A 23,396-nucleotide genomic window follows, 5' to 3' on the forward strand; every position below is an offset into this window, starting at 1 on the left:
CAAAATTGGGACCATATTTTCCCTTTGCTTACTACCCCAGGATGCTCAGTTAAGCTAAGCTGATGAGTTAAGCAGCTTGGGGATCTCAGAGGAAAGATGTTTCACTCAGTGCTGTTAATTACTGACTGAGGCTGACAGACCAAAAGCCAAAAAAATCTGATTTTTTGCATCTGCTCCTAGAAGGTGAAAATCTGTAGCAGCTGTGAAGTAGTTCTATCGGTTTTTAATTTTGCTTAAGGTCAAGTCTGTTCTCATTTCAAGAACATGATTGATTTTTTTTTTCTTTTCTCATATCATTCCTAACTCCTTAAACTGAATGTTTGTAGACCTCACCTTCCTATGCATGTCATATAAACATTAATAACGTAAATGTCATGCTCTTGACAGAACCTGTCCAAGTGTTTCTATAAGTTGACAAGGGGTGCCTCCCATGAGCTTCAGTCACCTCGTGGCATCTGCCCTATTCCTCCTCCCTTGCCCAGGTTCTCCTATTCTTGTGGAAGGCAGTAATGTGATTGCCACTCTTGACAGTGTCTACCCTAGAGATCCCATTATTTCCTCCTCAATCATTAACTCTTCTTAGAGAATGTGCCTCTTCCAAGTTCAGGAAAAGAAAATTCCACCACGTAAGCCTGTCCTCTTTGCCACAGCCTGTCCTCTTTGGACCAGTAGAACCAATCAATAGAATGTTTCTCTAGTTCAAGAATTTAAGGTGAGGAACAAAGTGAAGCTAGTAGCCAGTGTGACTATTTAAAAACTCATTTATGATTTAGTTTAAAGCATAGTCGGAGCATATCCTTCATGACTATCAGAAATGACAAATAATTGCACTAAAACTCATCTGTCTGATTCTGAAGTCATATAGGAGAGGAAGAATAAGTCTTAGACCACATGCAGATTTACTTGAAGCTAATGAAGCTTCAAACTTGAGAGCCCTTCCCTTCCCCAAGCCCTTTCAAAGGCCTGGGTCATATGTTTTCGAAATTTGAAGAAGATACCTGGAGAAGTAAGAAGTAATCAGGCAAGAGCACTGTTCCTTCACTTCTACCTCCCTTTGGTCATATTTCCCTGTGAATACACTGATGCTAAATTGGCCTCTGGTTGGGATCTAAGAGGAGCTTAAGTCAAGGATACATCAAGTTTGGATATAGTGAAATATATATGTAGTTTGTCATTATTTTCACATATAGTTCTTGTTAGCAAGGCTTCACAGGCCTGTTGGGGGAAAAGGTAGTATTCAAACCAGAAAATCCAACTGCCTCTAAGGCCAATGATGTTACCATTACACCATGCTGCCTTTCATATGCTTGGTGGTCCACAAATGAGCTAGGGCTTCTTAACTTTACGGTACAATATATAGTCTATTCTGAGCCACCTACCAAGTTTTGACACTCCTTTCCACTTGCCTGTCTGGCTCCTGCATACCTTTCTAGTCCTGTGGCCCACACTACACTACTTATACATAATATTCCATCCAAACTGGACACCACGCCTTTGCCAGACCTTTTGTTCTCCCTTGACCTGAAATGGCCTCACTCCATTACATCTCAGATAGGTTCTTATGGATAATGTAACATTAAGTGAAGATAAATAAAACTCATTATGCCCGATTACAACAATGACAATGACAAATCAGTTAATGAGTGTTGTAAATTCAAGAAGTATTTATTAGTAACTGTATAAGACAACTTCAAATAACCTGAAATCTTTATTGTAAGGAAGAAAGAATATGTAAGAAACTTTGATAGAAATTTTCTAAGATTTGGCAGCAAGCCTAAAAATTATATGACATTACAAATAACAAAATGAAAAGCTGAAAGACACTCTGAAGTATGAGTTAAAAAACAAAGCAAGATAAAATCACGTTTTGCTCAACCATGCTAAAGGAAAGATTCAATTATCTTCCCAGACCCCTCTGTAGGAAATGACGTTACAAGCTCACTATTATATGAAGAAGTAACCAAATAACATGCTGCCAAAAGATGTGAGAAAAACTGTAGCAGATGTCAGACCAGGGCATATATCAGGCAATTAATTAATACAAATGTTATTTCTCTAGGTTCAATGATAGTGGTTAGCTCTTTAAAACTCGTGATTTATCGTGATTTCTTTTCTCATTCTAAAGAATCATTATTTATTTTTTTCCTAAAGAGGGTTCTCTAAATTGTGTAAACCTCAGGCGTCAGGAAACCTGAGCCAGTCTCTGCCCTGGCTGAGAAATCTGACTAACCCCTTACCAACATGGGAGGCTCTGGGCTCTGCAATACTGCCATTTCCTTCCTCAATCTGTTCCTTGCGTTTACTCTCCAGCATCTCTTGACAAGCAGAGTGGGCATGGGTAGCAAAAGCAGGTTAATTATCAAGATACCAGATGGCTCTCTATGAGTAATACCTCACTCTATTTCTTCAAAGAAGCTGGATGCTTTCCATAGTTTGACAACCTGAACTCTCACTGAGACATTGAGATGTGAAAGAAGACAGTTTTACTATTTACTATGCAGGTTTTTATAAGTGAACTAGTTTTTACTGTATAATATACCATTAAGAATTGTACTATCTACCCTGACTGTCAAGAGCTTTTAGATGCATTTATGGGTTTTGTTTGTTTGTTTGTTTGTTTGTTGTTTTGGTGTGTGGAGGGGAGTGGTCCCTGAGAATCTGTGCCATCAATATAGGGATCTATAATAATATAAAAAATCATACATTGGCTGGGCGTGGTGGCTGACACCAAAATTCCAGCACTTTGGGAGGCCAAGGCGGGTGGACAACCTGAGGTCGGGAGTTCAAGACCTGCCTGACCAACATGAAAACCCCATTTCTACCAAAAATACAAAATTTGCTGGGTATGGTGTAATAGCCTGTAATCCCAGCTATTCGGCAGGCTGAGGCAGGAGAATTGCCTGAACCTGGGTGGTGGGGGAGATTGCAGTGAGCAAAGATCGCACCATTGCACTCCAGCCTGGGCAACAAGAGTGAAATTCTGTCTCAAAAAAACAAAACAAAACAAAACACAACACAACACAGAAAAGAAAAAAAAAGACATTCTTTTTTTTTTAAAAAATCATACATTAATCATACCTGAAGAATATGTATCTGTTTAAAGTAACTGTTCGCAAATTTTAAGATTTAATTTTTGGTGAGAGGAAATGGTTAAAGGAATGAAAGGCTGAAATTATGAAAAAAAATTCTTAGAGAGGAGACTTTAGCTCCTTTGCATAGCATATCGATTCAGGTAAATAAATACATGATGATATTTATTCAAGTAATAGAGATACATAAGACACCTTCAAGGAAAGCAAACCACCAATACTCAAACATTCAGTGTTATTGAAAGAACTTTATTGACTAAAGCTATCAATAAATATTTATCTCCACTTGCTTGGGGAAAAAAAGAACATATTAGAAAAAAACAAGGAAAACAAATTTCCAATATGGCAATGAGAATAGCAGTTTCTCATGTTTTAAGTACTGGCTTTAGAGAATATTAAAAGTTCATTCAAACCTCACTATAATAGGACATTGGCTGATTGATCCAATCACATGTTAATTAGGTCCTTTCATCTACTTTAGTAAGGAAACTATTTGTGATGATGTCTAAACTAGTCTTACCCTTTAAAACTTTTTGCTCTAAAGTAATAGTTCTCAATCTTGGCTATGCAATGGAGTCACCAGGGTAGCATACACATTGGGTACAGTGTATACTGCTTGGGTGACGGGTGCACCAAAATCTCAGAAATCACCACTAAATAACATATCCATGTAACAAAACACCACCTGTTCCCCAAAACCCTATTGAAATTAAAATAATAATACTGAGGCCTAGATCCCACTGCTCAGAGACTAGTGTAATTGCTCTGTATGTAGGCTGGGCATTAGCCCCTCAAGGTGATTTTAATATGCCACAGAGGTTGAGAACTACTTCCCTAAAGATAACCTTGGCTCTGCTGACATTTTCGTTGGATAAATGTTGCTGTGGGGGGTTGTCCTGTGCATTATAGAATGCTTACTTAGCAGCATCCTTGGGTTCTACCCACTAGATACCACCAACCCTCCCTCCCATTCCCCCTTCTCAGCTGGGACAACTAAAAATGCCTCCCCACATTGCCAAATGTCCCATGGGGGTGGAGGTGGATATGGCCCTTGGTAGAAAAGCACTGCTTGTAAAGGAAAGAATTCATAGTAAATCAATTTTATTATTTTTTGGTGGTAAGAAAGTAGATCCTGTCAAATAAAAGCAGTGCAAAACAGGACCTCATTTGACACTCTAGTAAGTAAGACTCAGTGGGCACCAACAACAATGAGCGGATCGCCAACCCTCAGAATGCAACAGAGTAATCCCAAATGCTTGGAGATATAGTAAAATGCTGAGAATGTCATAAATTCAGCATAACTTCAAAGTATACATTTAAAAAGTAGCACAACTTCAGCTAGTCAGGGATTTACAGATTAGAAGTGCATTTGATCACATCTGTCATATTTGACCTCATTTCATTTTGTAAAGCTTTCATGTTACCCACCATCCAACCCATCCCCCCCAAAAATCTGCTAAATCTAGTCAACAGGCAAGTATTTTTAGACAAGTTTGTTTTCTTTGGTGGCTATGGAATGCTGATTTCTTCTGCAGGGGGAGGTTTACAAAGAGATACAGTGAACTGAAGAGGTCTAAACTTACTGTCATTACAGCAAAAAGAAAAAATTAATACATCTAATTGTACTCTGAGCCCTAGACCTTCCTGCATTTAATTTGCAAATGCAATTATATCAGGCTCATAACACTTTCAGGTGTGATTTTAAAACACAAGGCCTAAAACAAATTTGGCTTACTTTATCTCTATTTACAGGGGCCAATACTTCTCACAAGCTGATTCTTGAGTACAAAAATCTAATGTATCTCTAATTCTGTGAAGGCATTTTCATTTCCCCTAGTTCTTTAATGCTTAACTCAGATTGAATTTCCCATAGATCAAAAAAGGAAATTGAAAAGAGAAGTTAAAATGCAAGTTCTTTAAAAAATAATGTTTTCCTGATAACATTTTCAAAAATCTAGCCACAGTGAACCAGTCTCTAGGAAAGTTACTTGTAGTTCCATCACATTCTTCTTCCACTAATGCAGATACAATGAGAGACTTACATGTTTACTGTTGTTTTCTTTAGGAACAGAGAATCAGAGATGGAGATTTGGTGAAAAAGTAGATGACCACAGCAAGGGAAATTACGGCATAGTAAAAAGTGGAAGAAAAACAAACTCTTCAGTGACTTCTTCATTTTTGCTGCATTCCTTTTCCTCTACACAATACTAAAGACAAGCAAGAGCAATAAAAAAGGGATAGGAAACTTGTATTAGGGACAACTGCTGGGTCAAACATTGAAAGTGAAATATAAAAGCAATTTATGTGGTTACTTTACTCATCCATTTAAAAAATTAACAGAACTAGTAATCAAATTATTTAATAGGTATGAAAATTTTAAATGTGATAAATTTTAGAACACAGTTAAAGAAACAAAGAGAAAAAGGGAGGAGGGACTGATAAAGGAGGCATACTTTTTTTTTCTTTTTTTTCTTTTTTTTTTTTTTTACTGCCCAGAGAGTCATGCCATAATCTTGAAGCATTTAGGATCCATAATCTTGAAGCATTTAGGATACTGCTATTAAAAACTAATCTGAACTTTCAAAGCTGTCCAGATGCCCAGGCACAGTGTTAGGAAGCTCTAGAAAGAAATATCTTTTTTTTTTTTTTTTTTTTGGAGATGGAGTTTCGCTCTTGTTACCCAGGCTGGAGTGCAATGGCGCGATCTCAGCTCACCGCAACCTCTGTCTCCTGGGTTCAGGCAATTCTCCTGCCTCAGCCTCCTGAGTAGCTGGGATTACAGGCACACACCACCATGCCCAGCTAATTTTTTGTATTTTTAGTAGAGATGGGGTTTCACCATGTTGACCAGGATGGTCTCGATCTCTTGACCTTGTGATCCACCCGCCTCGGCCTCCCAAAGTGCTGGGATTACAGGCTTGAGCCACCGCGCCCGGCCTTTAGAAAGAAATATCTTAATGAATTAGAGGAGTCAGAAGTGATAAAATATTTAAAATCTAATATATCAAAGGCATTGACCCTGGCCAGATGAAATGTACACTGTGATTACTGGAAAGGATGCTGAGTCTAAATAATCCTAAAGCCATCCAGGTGCTGGAGGCAGGGCTCAAACTCCAGCTTTGGAATTCCAAGAAATGAGATGTAGGTTGTGATTAGAAAATGAGAGGGGGCCAGGTGCAGTGACTCATGCCTGTAATCCCAGCACATTGGAAGGCCAATTTGGGCAGATCACTTCAGGTCAGGAGTTCGAGACCACCTGGTCAACATGGTGAAACCCTGTGTCTACTAAAAATACAAAGAGAATTTGCTGGGCCTGGTGGCGTGTGCCTATAATCCCAGCTACTTGGGAGGCTAAGGCAGGAGAATCACTTGAACCCAGGAGGCAGAGGTGGTAGTGAGCCAAGATTGCATCACTGCACTCTAGCCTGGGTGACAAAGTGAGACTCCACCTCAAAAAAAAAAAAAAAAAGGAAAGAAAATGGGAAGGAAAGGCAATGATATTAGAAGGAGGGTGAGGGAATTGGAAGAATAAGAGTGATTTTTTTTTGCAATACACCCTATAGTAGTTAGCCTCCAAGAGGCCCCCATGATCCACACTTCCTGATATTCATACCCTTGCATAGTACGAATACTCCCACATCACACCAAATTAGGGTTGGTTTGTTTGACAGATTATGTCAGAAACTGTGGTATGTCACTTTCTATATTGACATTATAAAAGACTGTGGCTTTGGTCTTGGGTGCTCCCTTGCTCTCTATCACTCATACTGGGGGAAGCCATGTGGCAAGAAGCTTTATGAAGAAGCCCTTGTAGAGAGGAAATGTTTTCTTCCCAGAGCCACATGAGTAAACTTGGAAGTAGAACTTCCATCCCCAGTCAAATCTTCAGAGACTGCTCCCTGGGTGACAGCTTGACCGCAACTTCATGAGAGAACCAGCCTAAATTCCTGATCTTCAGAAACTATGTGAGCTAATACACATTTATTGTCTTAAGCTGATAAATTTTGGAGTAATTTGTTATGCAGCAATAGGTAATTAATATACCATATTAGAAAAGATAACAATATTAAGCCCACACAAATAATCTAAACTTGAGGAAATGTTTTTCCATACAGAACAGGGCACGGAAGGAAGAGGAGGCTTATGGAGCCAGCATTTGGCTGGTTTCTGTCATGCTCTGAACAGGAAATTAATATATACCAAGTATAATAGGTAATCCTCTCTATGATGAAGGGGACTGGAAAAATACCCCTATATACCACATCAAATACATGTTAGGTTATGTAACAGCAAAAACAAGAGAAAGACTATCATTGGTAGAATATTTACTGCATGTCCATCATTTTCCATACATTATCTTTCCTTCCTTCTTCCCTCCCTTCCTCGCTCCCTCCCTTCCTTTTCTCTCTCCTTCCTTCCTTCCCGCCCTCCCTCCTACCTTCTTTCCTCTCTTCCTCCTTCCCTCCTCCCATTACTCCTCCCCCTCCCTCTCCCTCTCCCTCTCCCTCTCCTCTCTCTTTCCAAGGTCTCACTCTATCACCCAGGCTGGAGTGCTATCACATGATCACAGTCACTGCAGCCTCAACCTCCTGGGGTCAAGTGATCCTGGCTGGGACTGCAGGCACATGCTACCATGTCCAATAAGTTTTATATTTTTTGTAGAGATGGAGATTTGTTATGTTGCCCAGGCTCATCTTGGAATCCCGAGCTCAAGCAATCCTCCCTCCTCCACCTCCAAAGTACTGGGATTACAGGCATGAGACACTGTGCCTGCCTCATTATCTTTAATTTTCATTAAAAAAAGGTCCATTAAATATAATATCAAAAAGAATTATGAAGCTAGTTGGGCTCTTTTCACTATACATCACCACCTTGAAGGAAAAGCAATAGACGTTTGGTCATAGTTCAGGAGAGAGAAAATCTGACCAAAAGGCCAAGTAAAGCATTCTTGACAGCCACAAGAAGATCAAGCTCTGAGATGAAGCAGAAGCAACCAACAGAAATTGGCATAAGAAACTGCTGGATCCCCACCAGCTTGCTACCCATGCATTCTGTTCTCTTTCAGGTGAACTTTTATTTTGTTTCCAATAAGGCCAGCCCTACCCTGGACTCTGGAACCAGTTCTGGCCTAGGGTAGAAAGGCTACCAAGCACCTATGGTAGAACCCCTGGGGTCCAGGCATGCCTTGGCATGGTACTAAATAGTTCTTATTATTGACCTTCTCTGACCTTGGCACTGCAGTTCCATGATGTCTGGCCTTGTTGCTGAGTTCCTTAGTTGACTTACTCCAAAGATATATGTGACTTAAGGATAAAAGTTTTATTGAAAACAAGAAGTATGATTTTCTGTTGTATTATATTCCATTTCTAGCACTGAAAATAAGGGAAATGTATTAGGATGGTTTTGTTTAGTTTTATTTTTGTAAATTTTAAGAAATAGAAAATACATGGACAAAGTTAAAAATTCAAACAATATAGTAAGAGTACTCAGTGAAAAGGTTAAGTCTCCTTCCTCAGTTTCTCCTTCCCAAAGTAACCACTCTTGTGAGTTTCTTATCTGTGGAAGGTAATTAATCTTTACATATAGCAGGTCACTGAATGACATCATTTCATTTAACATCCTTTTTCTATAACACTGATGTGAAAAGACAATTATTTCCTGGCTGGGGCTACTGTCCATGAGGAATTTGTATGTTCTCCCACGTCTGTGTGAGTTTTCCCAAAGTACTCTGGTTTCTTTCCATATCTTAAAGTTGTGCTCCTTAGGTGACTGGCATGTCTACATGGTTCCAGTCTGAGTGGGTATGTGTGAGTGCACCGTGGGATGAGATGGTGTCCTGTCCAGGGTGGGTTCCCACCTTGTGCCCTGAGCTGTCAGAATAGGGTCCAGACACCTGTAACCCTGAACTGGAATAAATGGGTTGGAAAATGAATGAATGAATAAATGAATACCAATTACTGTCAAATAAATAAACCCCAATTTGAATGCTACATCTTATTATGCCGCTTAGGTTGAAGGGCCCAGGTATTTTAATTCAGTTGTGACAAAAATGAAGATTAGCTAATTATTTTGGTTTGAGTTGGGAAGTTGTCCTGTTGAGCCATTACATCAAATAAAACATCCTCTTTTCTTTCATCTTCTGCTATATGCAATATTTTTCTATACATGCACATAAATACACTCTATGTTATACATGTCCAATATAGAAAGTATTTTAATATAGAATATATCCAATATAGAAAATTTTCATTTGCATTTTTCTGTCCCATACAAGAGCTTTGAAAAAACATAATGTATCCTCAGCTTCCTTCCTTCCTTCCTTTCTCTCTTTCTTTCTTGTCTCCTCTCTTTCTCTCTCTCTCTCCTTCCTTCTTTCTTTCTTTTTTTTTTTTTTTTTCTCAATCTTGCCCCATTAGCCAGGCTGGAGTACAGTGGCATGAATACAGTTCACTGCAATCTCAACTTGCTGGGCTCAAGCAATCTGCCTGCCTCAGCCTCTTGGGTAACTGGGACTATGGGCATGTACCACCATGTCTGGCTAACTTTTTTATTATTTTTGTAGAAATGGGGTTTTGCCATGTTGCCCAGTCTGGTATTGACCTTCTGGGCTCAAGCAATCCTCCCACTTCAGTCTCCCAAAGTGTTATGATTACAGGCATGAGCCGCTGTGCCTGGCCCTCAGCTTTTATAGATGGTTATTATGCAAGAAATGACCATAGATAGACTCACATGCATTTGCTATGAAGTTGTTTTAAGATTTTACTTGTTGTGCTTGCCTAGGCCATCTCTTATGCACAATTTCATACTCTGTTGCTCACATACTTCTTATTCCAGCCACCACTTGAAGACCAGTTCAGCCCAGATGCAGCCTTGGACTGAGCTATTTATCACTTGCTTCCTCCCCTGGAACTTCCCTGATGCCAAGGCAGGGGATGCCCTCAGAACTCACTCAGCCTTCAGGCCTACATAAACCAGGAATGCAGGGAAGTTAACATCTGTGGAACTGCCATTGGCTAATGTGGGAATGGTACTGGTAGCTAAACAGTCTGGGATGCTATTCATAAGCTACCTGAGAAGGTACCTGGGCTTAAGCAGCAGTTGTCTTCAGAGGAGAACCCAGTTCCATAAATGTCTTCATACTAGCTTTCCTTGTTTCCTGTTTCATTCAGTGCCCTCACTCCTGTTGCTTGGGATGATATTTCTAAATAAACCATCTGTATGTAAGCCTTTTGTTTCATGCTCTACATTTGAGGAACCCAGGCTACGACAATGTTGTTCAATGTCCCATATACAGGATGCCTTGTGATAAAGTCTTTATGACCATTAGTGCCAAAAGAGAAGTTGTCCCCATTGAAAATCTTTTATTTTATCTATTAAAACAGTGAAAACTTTCTAACTCATTAGGTTTCTCTTTTTGCTTTGGCTATCAGAAAGCTTAGGAGAAATTAGATGCTCAATTAAAGAATATTACTATACTTTAGTATTCTTTATGGATAGTACATTTGCTTTCATCCTTATTTATGGTTTTGATCTATTTTTATTGTAACATTATTATTGTAAGAATGGCAAATCAAACTTTTAGGGAAGAAGTGGGATATAAATAATAAAAATATAATTTGTATACTTCTCTCCTTGAATGAGGTGGAGTAAGATAGGAGAATGGAAATTAGAGTGACTCAGGTAAGGAATAAGTTAAGCTCAGGTGTCATTTTGAAACAAGTTATAGAAAACAGATTTATAAAGATAACAGTCAAAGATTAACAATAAATTCAAAGGGAGCAGATTCTAACTCATTTTTCTTTACCCATTTCTTAGACTCTCAGCACTCAGCCATAACCTGGCACAGAGTAAATGTTTGTGTTGAATGAACAGTGTATGTCATCGCAATTTCTCTGCAGTCAGAGTTTCCTAGGATTGATTAAAGAACTACAAGAGCACATCCAGGAGCTCCTCCAAAGCACATACTAAGGAAACTCCTTATCAAACCAGCTTCATCAGAAATGGCCTAAGCCACACAGCCTTGAGACAAACTTACCAGCTAAAGAAACACAAAGAGAATTCCTCTGGGCAACAGAAGGAGGCTTTAAAAACAGCACCTTTCAGGAGGCAATTTACCCGATGAAATTTTGAAGTAAATAGCAGATCCCAAAGACTGAACATAACATTTGCAAAATGACATTAAACAGTAGCCCAGCTGTCTATGATTACATATCTTCAGAGACTGAGAGTCAACCAAGGATGCATTTTACCTACCTCTCACTACAACAAATGGACCGTCACAATACATTAGAAATCCTGGCACGTTAAAACTATTTTATTTTTCTCTACAAACTGAAGGTCTTACCATTAATGTGTATCTCATTAAAATTTACTGCAAACATTCCAACGAGGTCTATAAAATCTTGTTTACAAAGTCCTGACAGTAAAGAAAGGAAGAGACCAATGGCATTGGCATCCTGTCTCTGGATAGCTAATGTACTTTAAAGTGTGACCACCTGGTCCAATTATTTTCTTTGATGTGTACACATTTTCTTTAGTCCTTGTAATCAAATACTACTTCAGAGACAGGAAATAACACTACTTCCCTTGTGGCAAACAAGGACAACTTGATTAGAAAGATAAGTACAGCTCCATTTAAAATGTTTTAATCACTAGAGGTGGCACTTCCTGATTCTAAATCCCAGTGTTCCTTTGTGGTTTCCAGTATTCTTAGCAAATTTTTTAAAATTTTGCCCACCACAAAATCTAGATAAATGTATTTTCAGAGTAGATATGAGGTCTTCTAATAGAAAGGTAAGATGAAGTTGCAGAATGTGATTTTTTAAAATATCTTCCTATCATACCACTTTTACAAGATTAAGTCTGAATTATCATTTGTCTACATTGGAGGTCTCAAAAGCAAATAGGCAATGCTGATAACATATTAACTAATTAAAGTAAACTAATTAATATCAGTTGGAGAGCAGCAGTTAGAATGTGGCAAGTAAGTCTAGGAGTGGTAGTTCATTCCTGTAATTCCAGCACTCTAATAGGCTAAGGTGGGAGGATCACTTGAGGCCAGGAGTTTGAGACCAGCCTGGACTTCATAGTAAGAACCCCTCTCTACAAAAAAATTTTACAAATAAGAATTAGCCAGAAATGGTGGTATAAACCTGTAGTCCCAGCTACTCCAGAGGCTGAGGCTGAAGAGTCCCTTGAACCCAGAAGTTCAAGGTTGCAGAGTTGTGATCATGCCATGGCACTCCAGCCTGGGCAACAAAGTGAGATCCTGTCTCAGTACATTAAAAAAAAAAAAAAAAAAAAAAAAAAGAATGTGGTAGGTGTTGCTATGGCAGAAGGCAAGAATTGGTCTGTATAAGGCACTAACATATAACCACAGTTACAGAAGCAAAGAAGAAAACTAAAGCATTACTCAAAGCCTGCCTTTAAAAATGCAACTGACAGTAACGTTCAAGATGAACAGCTCACAAGATTTATGGGTTCTCTCATGATTTTCTGATTTATTTAAGAACTTGTTACCAATTCTAAACCTAATTTCTTTCTCCTCTGCACGTCTACCGTCTCCTATAGTACCAATTCTACTATATTCAAGTTATCTGTTTTTACTGGCTATCTCCCTGCCCTCCCACATGGGCACACACACAAAGGCATACACTGTGCTCCTGGAGTAAAGGGCCACATGGTCATCTGAGAGTTTCCACTGGTGGGCACTGTGTCTGGCTCATAGATGCTTGTTCAGTCAATGTTTATGGACTGAATAAATTAATCAATCAGTAAGTGTTAAATAAACTGAAGACAAAAATAACACATTGTTAAGATTGGAAGAGATTTAAGAAAATATCTAATCCAATACCCCTATTTTACAGTTGAAGAAACCATGCAGAGAGATGCAATGTCCCACCATAGACAAACCCTATCCTGGGGCTTGTAAATTACATGCTTGGGTACTTACAGCCATAGCCAATAGTTTTCTGTTTTGCAGATGTCAAAGTCACTTTGTTTAGTTACTGCTCCCCACCACCAAAAGATAATTTGGCTTTTAAAATCTACAGTCTAACTGGAAAATGTAAGAATTATAACTGAAATTAAAATCAGCTTGGTTAGGCCAGGTGCAATAGCATAATCCTAGAACTTTGGGAGGCCAAGGTGGGCGGATCACTTAATGTCAGGAGTTTGAGACCAAGCTGGGCAACATGGTGAAACCCCATCTCTACCAGAAAAAATATAAAAATTAGCTGGGCATGGTTGCACATGCCTGTAGTCCCAGCTACTCGGGAGGCTGAGGCATGAGAATCGCTTGAACCTGGGAGGCAGAGGTTGCAGTGAGCCAAGATTGCACCACTGCACCCCAGCCTGGGCAACAGACAGAGACTTCATCTCAAAAAAAAAAAAAAAACATCTTGATTAAAAAGATAGGTAAATTAGTCACTACGTAGCCTCAAAAAAAATTTAATATTATTAGCCAGAAAGAAGTTCTCAGTTTATTAGTGGATTTTGAGTATCTATTTTACTCCCCTCTTCCCACTGTTATTATACATGGCTAATAATTAGCTGCAATACAAAAGCCTTCTGTTTTTGTTAATTATATTAGCATTCTGATTTTTTCACAGATAAGAAACAGACCACTAAATTCTGGGATTCTATGTGGTAAAGAGAACTGAAACATGGACACAAGAGAGGAACCATATTAAAAATATTAAAAGGTTATGAGAATGGTAACTGTGGTATATCTACTCAACAGAATACTGCAGTTATTACAAGTGACCTTTATGCATAGTTTATAATAGCATAAAATATGATTAAAAGTGTTAAATAAAAAAGATATAAAATTTGGCATAAATAATTAAAACTCAGCAGAGAAAAATGGCAAAGAAGTAAATCCATCAAATGGTTATGTTTAGGTGATAGAATTAAAGATGATCTTCTTCTATTCCTTTTTCCATATTTAAAAAATGTTCTAAAGTATATTTATTTACTTTTATAATGGAAAAATAAAATAGACTAAATCTTTTTACAGAAACTAAGAAGTTGGTGTCAGAGGTTGCACAATCAATACTGAACTTCCCTTTGTAAGTTTCTTTTGGGTGTCTGTTTTTGTCTTCCTTCCATATTCTCCAATTCTTGTCAAAAATTCCCTGGAGAGGATATCTTTTGAGCTAAGAAATGGGGTCCTGATTGAAGTTATAAAGTAAGGAAACCTTAGTGTCACCTCTTCCCTTAAGAGCTATTTGAGAAATATACTGAGAAATTCACTCTATTTGTTGGAGTGAAGAACTTCCTGCAAATGCCTTTTACTAGATTTTTAAATATTCTTAGATAATCTGGGAAGTTCCTAAATAATTCACACTCTTTCTTGGGTTTGGTTGCCAGAAAAAAAATTTTCCCATGACAGTAAATGGCTTTTCTTTTGAGATTAGTGATTATTATGACACAATTGGCCCAATTAAAACATAGATGTAACTTTCAGGTACCATCTATTTTAAGAAGAATAAAATAAACTCAATAGGAGTTAACCCTCCAGCTACTTCCTAAGTCGCATAGAGCCCATTCCCCTACTCTTTTAAAAGGCTACTTTTCCAAAAATTACAGTGCCTGGTGTGTCTTCACCACAGGTAGCTTTCACCCACAGGTAGAGCTGTGTCAGGGAATCACAAAGCAAAAGCTGAGAAATTAGTGCTGCTCCTTCTTTCTGGCCTTCTCTGGGAAAGCTGTACGTGACTGCCTGACACTTGAAAATGAATATGCAGGCCCCCAACTCTGATACCCAAAGAACACAAGGAACAGCCAGCTGAGCTCTCTTTTTCCCTCGTGCACCATCTGATTCACTTTCTATGTGTAAGTGCATTTTCCACATTGCAGAAACATGTGCTCGTTGGAAGGCTGTATGGGTTTCTAGTGAAACTGTAAGGACAAAAAGCCCTTGCTGGTTTGAGAACTCCAAGAAGGAGATCAAACCAACTACTTAGGCAATTTTCTTGAGGCCTGCAGGTATATGCTACCATTGGCCATTCTAGCCATTGCAGGTGTACTCAGCTGCAAGGGGAAAAAACTCCTGTTTCCAGACTTCTGCTCCCATGGCTTAGGGTTCTTGAGCCCGTGACAGAGAATATCACTCTCAAATAAATGGGCCTGCTCTCTTCATAATTCCTTCAAACACAGGGCATTACAAACCATACTACTTTATCCTTAACAAAGGAATACATAGGAAATATTTATTCATGCCCAAACTCAAAAATAATTAAAAACAGAATTTGAGATTAGTTACAGAAACATAAATGATACTCCAGCATATAAATAAACAATATGAGAAAAGATTCCCTCTCTTGGTATTTTAACCCTTCGACTTTTGCCCACTATGACAAATAATAAATATTTAGGATGATGATGCTTTCTGACAGTGTAAAATGCTATTTTGATCCCTTCTTCTCAAATTATGCCACTGCTTTCCTTGAAAAGTTCTCTGTGTTGAATGCAATCTATTGAAATGTACATAAACTTGTACTTCAGTTAAATAAAAACATGAATAGATCAAATATAAACCATACCTTACTTGTTACTCTGGATTTTGCTTAGTATTAATAAATGCTAATATAATAAAAGGTCTAAAGGATCTTAATGAGGATCCATGAATGATAGCCTAGAGCCTCTTCTTCCAAAATCTACTTTTGCTCTTTTCAAACATTCTCACTCCCCATCCCACCAATAAAAGGCATATGCATGAGCAGATGCTATGAAAAGCTCAGTGATGGTCTTCTTTTGGTCAGAAATTAGGTACAAACTATGTGGCTGTGTAAGAAGAAAGAAGACAGCCAACAGAAAAAGCATAAAACCCATAGCTACAGGAAGCCTTGCAGAAATTATAGCTATCTGAATGTTCCATTGTCATAGACCAGAAGCATAATTTTAGAATGAGAAGACATCTATTAGGTCCTGTTCATGCCATCAATTTATAGGAAAATGGGCTTTAGGAAGGTTTGTGACTTGCTCAAGTTCACATATGTCGTTGGCAGTAGAGCCAGACTAGAAATAGAATCTGGGTGTTTTGGTTCCAAGTTTTCTTTCAATTACATCATAAAACATATCAATTCTTGAAACTGTCAAAACATAAACCATTTGAATGAAAAACATTCTAAACTAATGTTAGAAAGGGGGTCTAAATGTTTGTGTCCCCCCAAAATTCAAAAGTCACATATTGAAAACTAATCCTGATGGTGATAGTATTATTGAGGTGGGAGCTTTGGATGGTGTTAGATCATGGGGGTGAACCCCTCATGAATGGAATTAGTGCCTTTATAAAAGAGGCCCCAGAGAAATCTCTCACCCTTTCTGCCAAGTAAGGTTACAGTGAAAAGATAGCCACCTATGAGGAACTAGGCACTTATCAGACACCATATCTGCTGGTGCCTTGGCCTTGGACCTCACAGCCTACAGAACTGTGAGAAATCAAGTTCTATAGTGTATAAGGCACCCAGTCTACGGTATTTTTTGTTATAGCAGGCTGTATTAGTGCATTTTCATACTGCTATGAAGAAATACCCAAGACTGGGTAATTTATGAAGAAAAAGAGGTTTAATAGATTCATAATCCCACATGGCTAGGGAGGTCTCACAATCATGGCAAAAGGTGAAAGAGGAGCAAAGACATGTTTTACATGGCAGCACAGAAGAAGAGCATGTGCAAGGGAACCTCCCTTTATAAAACCAGCACATCTCGTGAGACATTCACTACCACAAAAACAGCACAAAAAAACCCCATCCTATGATTCAATTACCTCCCACCTGGTCCCTCCCACAACACAAGGGGATTATCAGAACTACAATTCAAAATGAGATTTGGGTGGGGACACAGTCAAACCCTATCACAGGCTGACTGAATTAATACACTGGTTTACATAATTCCTGCTTTTATATGCAGAATACAATAAACATTATTGAACCTTTTCTCTGTGAAGCAAGATCATCATTCTGAAGATAACAATGTCACTTCTATAATACAGTCTATGAATGCTAGTATGACTCTTGAGCGTAGTGTAATGTCACGAATCTGCTAAGTGCTTTTTACGGATTTACTCTTTGCTCTCATTACTTACTGTTCTCAGTGTCACTGCTCCAAGTGTCATCCCCTTCCCTACCTTCTCATTTTAATTCTAAACTCTTACGTTTTCTGAAGTCTATCCTCTAGAATAATACAAAATGCAGACAAATGAACTCCATATTTCTTGCAGCATTAATCATCAGAGCAAAACAATAATGAAAGTAAAATGAAAATGCACAACACAAGAAAATATTTAGTGAGTGGTACTTTAGAATATGATGTAGCCATTAAAATCATCTTCACATGAAGAGGCTTTAATGAAATGAGGAAGTGCTTATGTAGTAATGTTAAATGCAAAAAGCAGGACATAAAATTACAATAAAACTACCAGATACCAACCACATTTTAAAAATGCTTAGAGTGAGGAAAATATACCAAAGTGTTTACCATAGTAAGATTACTGACAATTATTATTCTCATATTATACTGTTCTACATATTTCTGTTTATTTCTGCAATTAAAGTATACCACTTTAAGTCAGAAAAAGAATTTTATAAAAGGAAATATCACATTGGAAAATATAACCTATTTAATCAGAACTATATAAAATAAAAATATATAGATTCCATGTAAGAATCAAACTCCTTTGTTGTGTGGACTTGTCCACAATTCTGTGACATGGTAGGGTTGCACACACATGGTTTTTGCTCACTTCCCACTTCTTCACTAAATTTGAGGCTGCTGGACAGCTGAATTTTGTGGATGGGCAACGCATTAAGGTATATATGTATTAAAGGGGAAGAGAGAGAGAGAAAGAAAAAAAAGGAGAGGGTGAAAAACTTCTGAGCCAATGATTTTAGAAATATAGATCTAAGTGGCTTTTTTCAGTAACCAGTTTTTTATTAATAGAAGTTTAGATGCCACAAATAGAAGTAACTGTCATTAAGTCACTCAGGCTGATTTATCAGTGAATGAGCATTAAAGACAAATTAACCTCTCTAAAGACCAAGATATCTTCTAACTAATAATTAACTACTTTCTAAAACTGGGAGAGCTCAATTAAGAATGTGAAGAAGTCAAAACTAAGCATAGAAAGAAGCTAAACAGTTGAAGAAAATGAGTGTCTTAGTGTAGATGTTCCTTGACTTACCATGAGATTACATCCTGATAAACCCATTGTAAATTGAAAATACTCAAGTTGAAAATTCGTTTAATACATCCAACCTACTGAATATCATAGCTTAGTTTAGTCTAACTTATATATGCTCAGATCACTTACATTAGCCTGTAGTTGGACAAAGTCATCTAACACAAAGTCCATTTTATAATAAAGTGAATAAAGTGTTGAATCTCATGTAATTTAGTAAATACTTTACTGAAAATGAAAAACAGAATGGGTGTGCTTGAAGTACAGATTTTACAGAATGTGTATCACTTTTGCACCATCATAAAGTCAAAAAGTACTAAATTAAAACATCTTAAGTCAGGAAGCTTCTGTATAAGATGGTTATATCTGCACATATTGGATACTACTACCAATTCTCTATCCTAATTCTATTGTATTATTATGAAATATTTTCTGCTAAATAGTAATGTCTTTTCTAATTTTATCCTCTTTCTTTGATTGAAATAATTAACATTTCAGGAAGAGGAGGTAGTGACTTTTGATTTTACAACACACAACAACACTCATTCACTCATGCATACACATAGCCTATCTGCCCTCATCCCCTACCCTTCATCACCTCATGCAGAGATAACCAAAGGCAAACTGAGCCCAGAGTGGGCGTTTTAACAAATAGATGTTGCTAGACCTCTCAAAGCTTCTGAAGATCACTTTAAAAACTTCTACTCTGCCTCCCCAAACACTACATGTCAAGAAAAGATTAAGTTAGAGTACAGCTGACCCTTGAACAACATAGGTTTAACTGCATGGGTCCCCTTATATGTGCATTTTCCTCTGTCTCTGACACCCCTGAGACAGAAAGACCAGCTCCTCCTCTTCAGCAGCCTGTTCAGCCCACTCAAAGTAAAGTAGATGAGGATGAAGGATGAGGATGAAGACCTTTATGATGATCCACTTCCATTTAATAAATAGTAAGCATATTTTCTCTTTCTTATGAATTTCATACAATTTTTCCCCTAGCTTACTTAATTGTAAGAATACAGTATAAACACATATAACATATAAAATATGTATTAACTGTTTATGTAATCAGTAAGGCTTATGGTAAACAGTAGGCTACTGGTAGTTAATATTTTGGGGAATCAAAAGTTTTATGTTAATTTTCGACTGCATGGAGAGTTGGCATCCCTAACCCCCATGTTGTGCAAGGGTCAGCTGTACCTTACACTGGTTTAAGCAATAGACAAGGCCCAAATCTGTTCTCATTAATCACTTGTGGCATTAATTAGCATTTTCAATATGATCTCTAAGGATTTCCCCAAACATAATATTTTATTATTATAATAGCCCTGTGAGATTATATTAGCCCAATTTTGCAGACGAAGAAACATAGGTTCTAAAAGGTTAATTTCCTGAAGATCACACCAGTATTAAGCTGGGGAAAGGCCTAGACCCCAGATCCTGTAACTTTCAATAATGTGCTTATTTCCACTGTTACATGCTACAAGGTTTACTGACAGATTAATTCTATGCCAAACTATTTGCCCCTAAAAGCCATGTGCAAGTGTATTAGTAGCTGCTCAACAATGCAGGAGAGTGGAAAATTATTCCTGAAGCAGGAAAACATTGAGTGGTGGGTGATTGCAACTGATGATCATCCTCACCTTGATGTCTCCTTGTGCCCCTTCATCCACTAGAATGCATCCCTCTTCTCTTCACAAATACATGCCCCCCATTTGTCCTTCAAGGTTTAAAATAATGTCCTCCTCTGCAAAATTCATGGAAAATTTCAGCCATTTCCACTATTTCCTGACTCCACAGTTCAGCTTAGCTTCAATAACTTGAAGATATTACAGGGTATATTTAGTCCCAAATTCTTCAGGAATTTTTCTCCAGAACTCATACATGTATGTTTTAGCTCCCTAGCAAGACTTTAAGCAAGAGCTATTTCTACATCTCAGATTCCTTTCCATGTATTCACTGCTTTTCTCTTTTCTCCAACTACCTAGTATATTGCCATGCATTCAATAATTGCTTACTGGGCAAATGAGAACCTGCATAGCTTGATTAGTAATTAGGAAGTTGGCATCCCAGTTTTACAACTAAGTAACTGCATTATTTGAGGTAAGTCTATGAGTTTGTGTTCTCACCATAAAATGGTCATAGGGGCAAGAAGTGGGCAGACTATATGAGTTCTATGATCTATAAGATGCTCTGAATATTTAAATATTATTTTGATTGGGACTGACCAAAACCTTACTTTATAAAATTAAGGATGAAAAAAGAGATGAATAGGAATTCCAATGAGAAGAATATTGAAAGTAACAAAAATGCTAGGCAGAAGAAAGCCAGTGTGTGTGGAAAATGAAGAAAGCAAAGAACAATCAGAGAAAGCCAGCATGTCCTGGACAAAACTGGAAATACAAATCCTGGTTGAGAGGGAGGTGAAAGGTTAGAGGGTGGAATATACATGGAGGCAGCTTAGTAAATAGAAATATTGTCTAAGTGGTAAGCATAATGTAGTATAACATTTTGTTTTGTTTTATGAATTTGCTCCTCTGCTATTTTAACTTGAAATCAAATGGTAAGCAAATATTGAGCATGCATAGATTCTGATGAAGAGAATAAGTTGCATGCTAAAAAATCCTTGTAAAAATAAAAACAGAAGTTTTGGCATTAATAAAATAATTAATACCATTAACATTTGACCATCAGAAACCTTTTTTCCTGTACTTTTTCCTCCAATTTTTTTGAGAGGGAGAGATGGAGAGGTATAGTAATTTTAATAGGGTATTTCTGCTGCTTAAGTTTAATTTTATTAAAGATTTTAATAATTCCAAGTAATACTATACAAATTTCATTAAAATGTGATTTTAGCTGACAGACTACATAATAGATTAAAATAATGTTATAAGGAGGTCTGTCCATGACTTCATTAATAAGCTCCCTTGGATGGGAAGAACTTATGGCAGGCAGTAAGATGAAGTCTCTGATGTGGTAGTGTCTGAGTTGCTAAGGAAAAGAGAGTAATGATTAGCTTAACAGCTTGAGGAAAAAAAAATATCCTCTTTAGAAAAAATATCTAAAATTAACATAAGTATTTGCATTGAATAACATTTCTTGGATTATCAGATGTAAAAGTTTTCAGTTGCTATCCAAAGTTGAATAACACTTTAGGAGTACTCGGTTAACAAAAAAGCCAAAAACAAACCACAAAACATCCCAATAAAAAAGAGCAAAATTTTAAAGGTATTTGATATTTAAGATCCAATTTTAAGAATCTTCTGTCTTGATACTAAAATTGCAGAGAATAAATTTATTAGTTCACGTTACATAACTTTGAATCCAGTTTGCCCCTGACCTTTTACCTCAGAAAAGACCCAAGTTTAACCAACATTTATAATGAAATTTTTTCCAAGAAGAAAAAAATTGTGTGTTTTAAAGACAAACATACCTGCTTCATCATAGGATACAGTTAATTTTTCTAGCATTTCTCGGTCAATTGACAAAATCTGCTGTTCAAGGATGGTCTGGTAAGACAATACACTATTTTCTTTGTCTTTTTCATAGTCCTGAAGATGCTGTTTAAGGGCCTCTGGGAGTCGAGATTTTACATATTCAGCTGCAGTCTGCAAATGAAACAGTCAGAGAAAGAACTCCATTAAAACTTCTCCTCTTAGACTTTTGACTTACCCTCAGGTGCTATAGAGAAAGCTCAAAGCATTGTGGAACCAACCCTCCAGAGAAGCATGTCCTTGTCATCGTCATTTTTAGTATCCACTGGACCCAGTAAGGTGATCTTCAAATAAACAGAATCAACAGACCTCTAAAAGTTTTCTACCATGTTTAAGGATACAAAAGAAGATAGATTTAGTTAGATATTCACAGAGTTAGTGCTCAGAGTTTCAACTATTACAGTGAACTGAAGGCCCTGTGATAGTGATTTTGCTGGATACAAATTTAACTTGCCCTTGTCCACAACGCGGAAGACAGTCACTCATATCAGCAATGAGCCCATCCATGCTTTGGCATCCACATCCCTACTTTGTTTTGTTAGTCTCTACTCATTAATGCTTACACAAGAGCTCTAGTAAAGCGAATTTTATAAAGGAGAGTCCTTTGCTAGGGCCAATAATGAAATAACAGGATAAACAGAAAATGAGATTTAAGACAATGCCACTTAACCTGAAAAATAAAAAACCTCTTCACCACTTAAACACCTTAAGCTTATGTATATAAAATACTTAACTTTGACAGGTGTGTTGTTGCTGTTTGCTTTTACACTATCTGTACAACACACTCCCAACTAGTTACATTCCAATTAGTAACAAGTAATTACATGCAGTGATTTTCAATCAGGTAAGCATGTTCCACTTGGGGGTAGGAAGGAAGATATGTGTATTTTGAAAAGGTTTTCCCAAAGATTCTGATAATTTCTTTTGGTAGGCTGCAGTGGTAGCATACTCTTTTCTCTCCAAGTTGAGAATCCCAGTGCTAGTCAAGCAGAATTTTATGAGCATAATTAAGTGACAGAGAGGCATGCATAAATCAGGGGAATTCTGAAACTTGTAAAACTTATCTCTTGAGAATGTCAAGAGTTTAGCATCTCCTTGCAGTGCAGTCCTGCTTTACACACTTAGTGTCTAAAGTTAAATAAATCAGCAAAGTCCTTCACATATTGTTCAAAATTATATTCACAATCACTAAAAAACTTCAAAAAGAAACTGCTGGAAAAAAAATAAGATGGTCTCTGGGGCAATCTTTGCTTAGAATAAGGCAAAGACCTGTCTACATGGAAAAAACAAACAAAAAAAAAACCAACCCATAGTGTTCTGTGGTGCATTAGGGTGACTATGGTTATCAGTAAGGTGTTATCTATTACAAAATAGCTAGAAGAATGTTTCTAAATGTTTCCAACATAAATAAATTATAATTGCACAAGGTAAGGGACATGCTAACTACCTTGATTTGAACATTATACAAAATATACATGTATTGAAACATTAAACCTTACCCCATAAATATGTAAAGCTACAATGTATCAATTTTTAAAATTCTGTACAGCTAATAATTGTATAATTTAAAATAAGTATGCATTAAACACACACACTGATATATATATATACACATATGAGATACATGCTAAT

General features: G+C 37.3%; 1 protein-coding gene across 1 annotated transcript in view; it reads right to left on the reverse strand.

The window, feature by feature from the left end:
- The window catches only part of PPM1L (protein phosphatase, Mg2+/Mn2+ dependent 1L), a 310,771-nt gene that overhangs the window by 73,262 nt on the left and 214,113 nt on the right, over positions 1-23,396 (reverse strand). Inside the window, exon 2 of the mRNA XM_032261760.1 lies at positions 21,704-21,878. Within this exon, the coding sequence (XP_032117651.1) occupies positions 21,704-21,878 (175 nt within the window). The remainder of the gene's footprint in view (positions 1-21,703; positions 21,879-23,396) is intronic.

Source organism: Sapajus apella, unplaced genomic scaffold, assembly GCF_009761245.1.
Source record: "Sapajus apella isolate SASKATOON/1434 unplaced genomic scaffold, GSC_monkey_1.0 scaffold4, whole genome shotgun sequence".
Taxonomy (NCBI): Eukaryota; Metazoa; Chordata; class Mammalia; order Primates; family Cebidae; genus Sapajus; species Sapajus apella.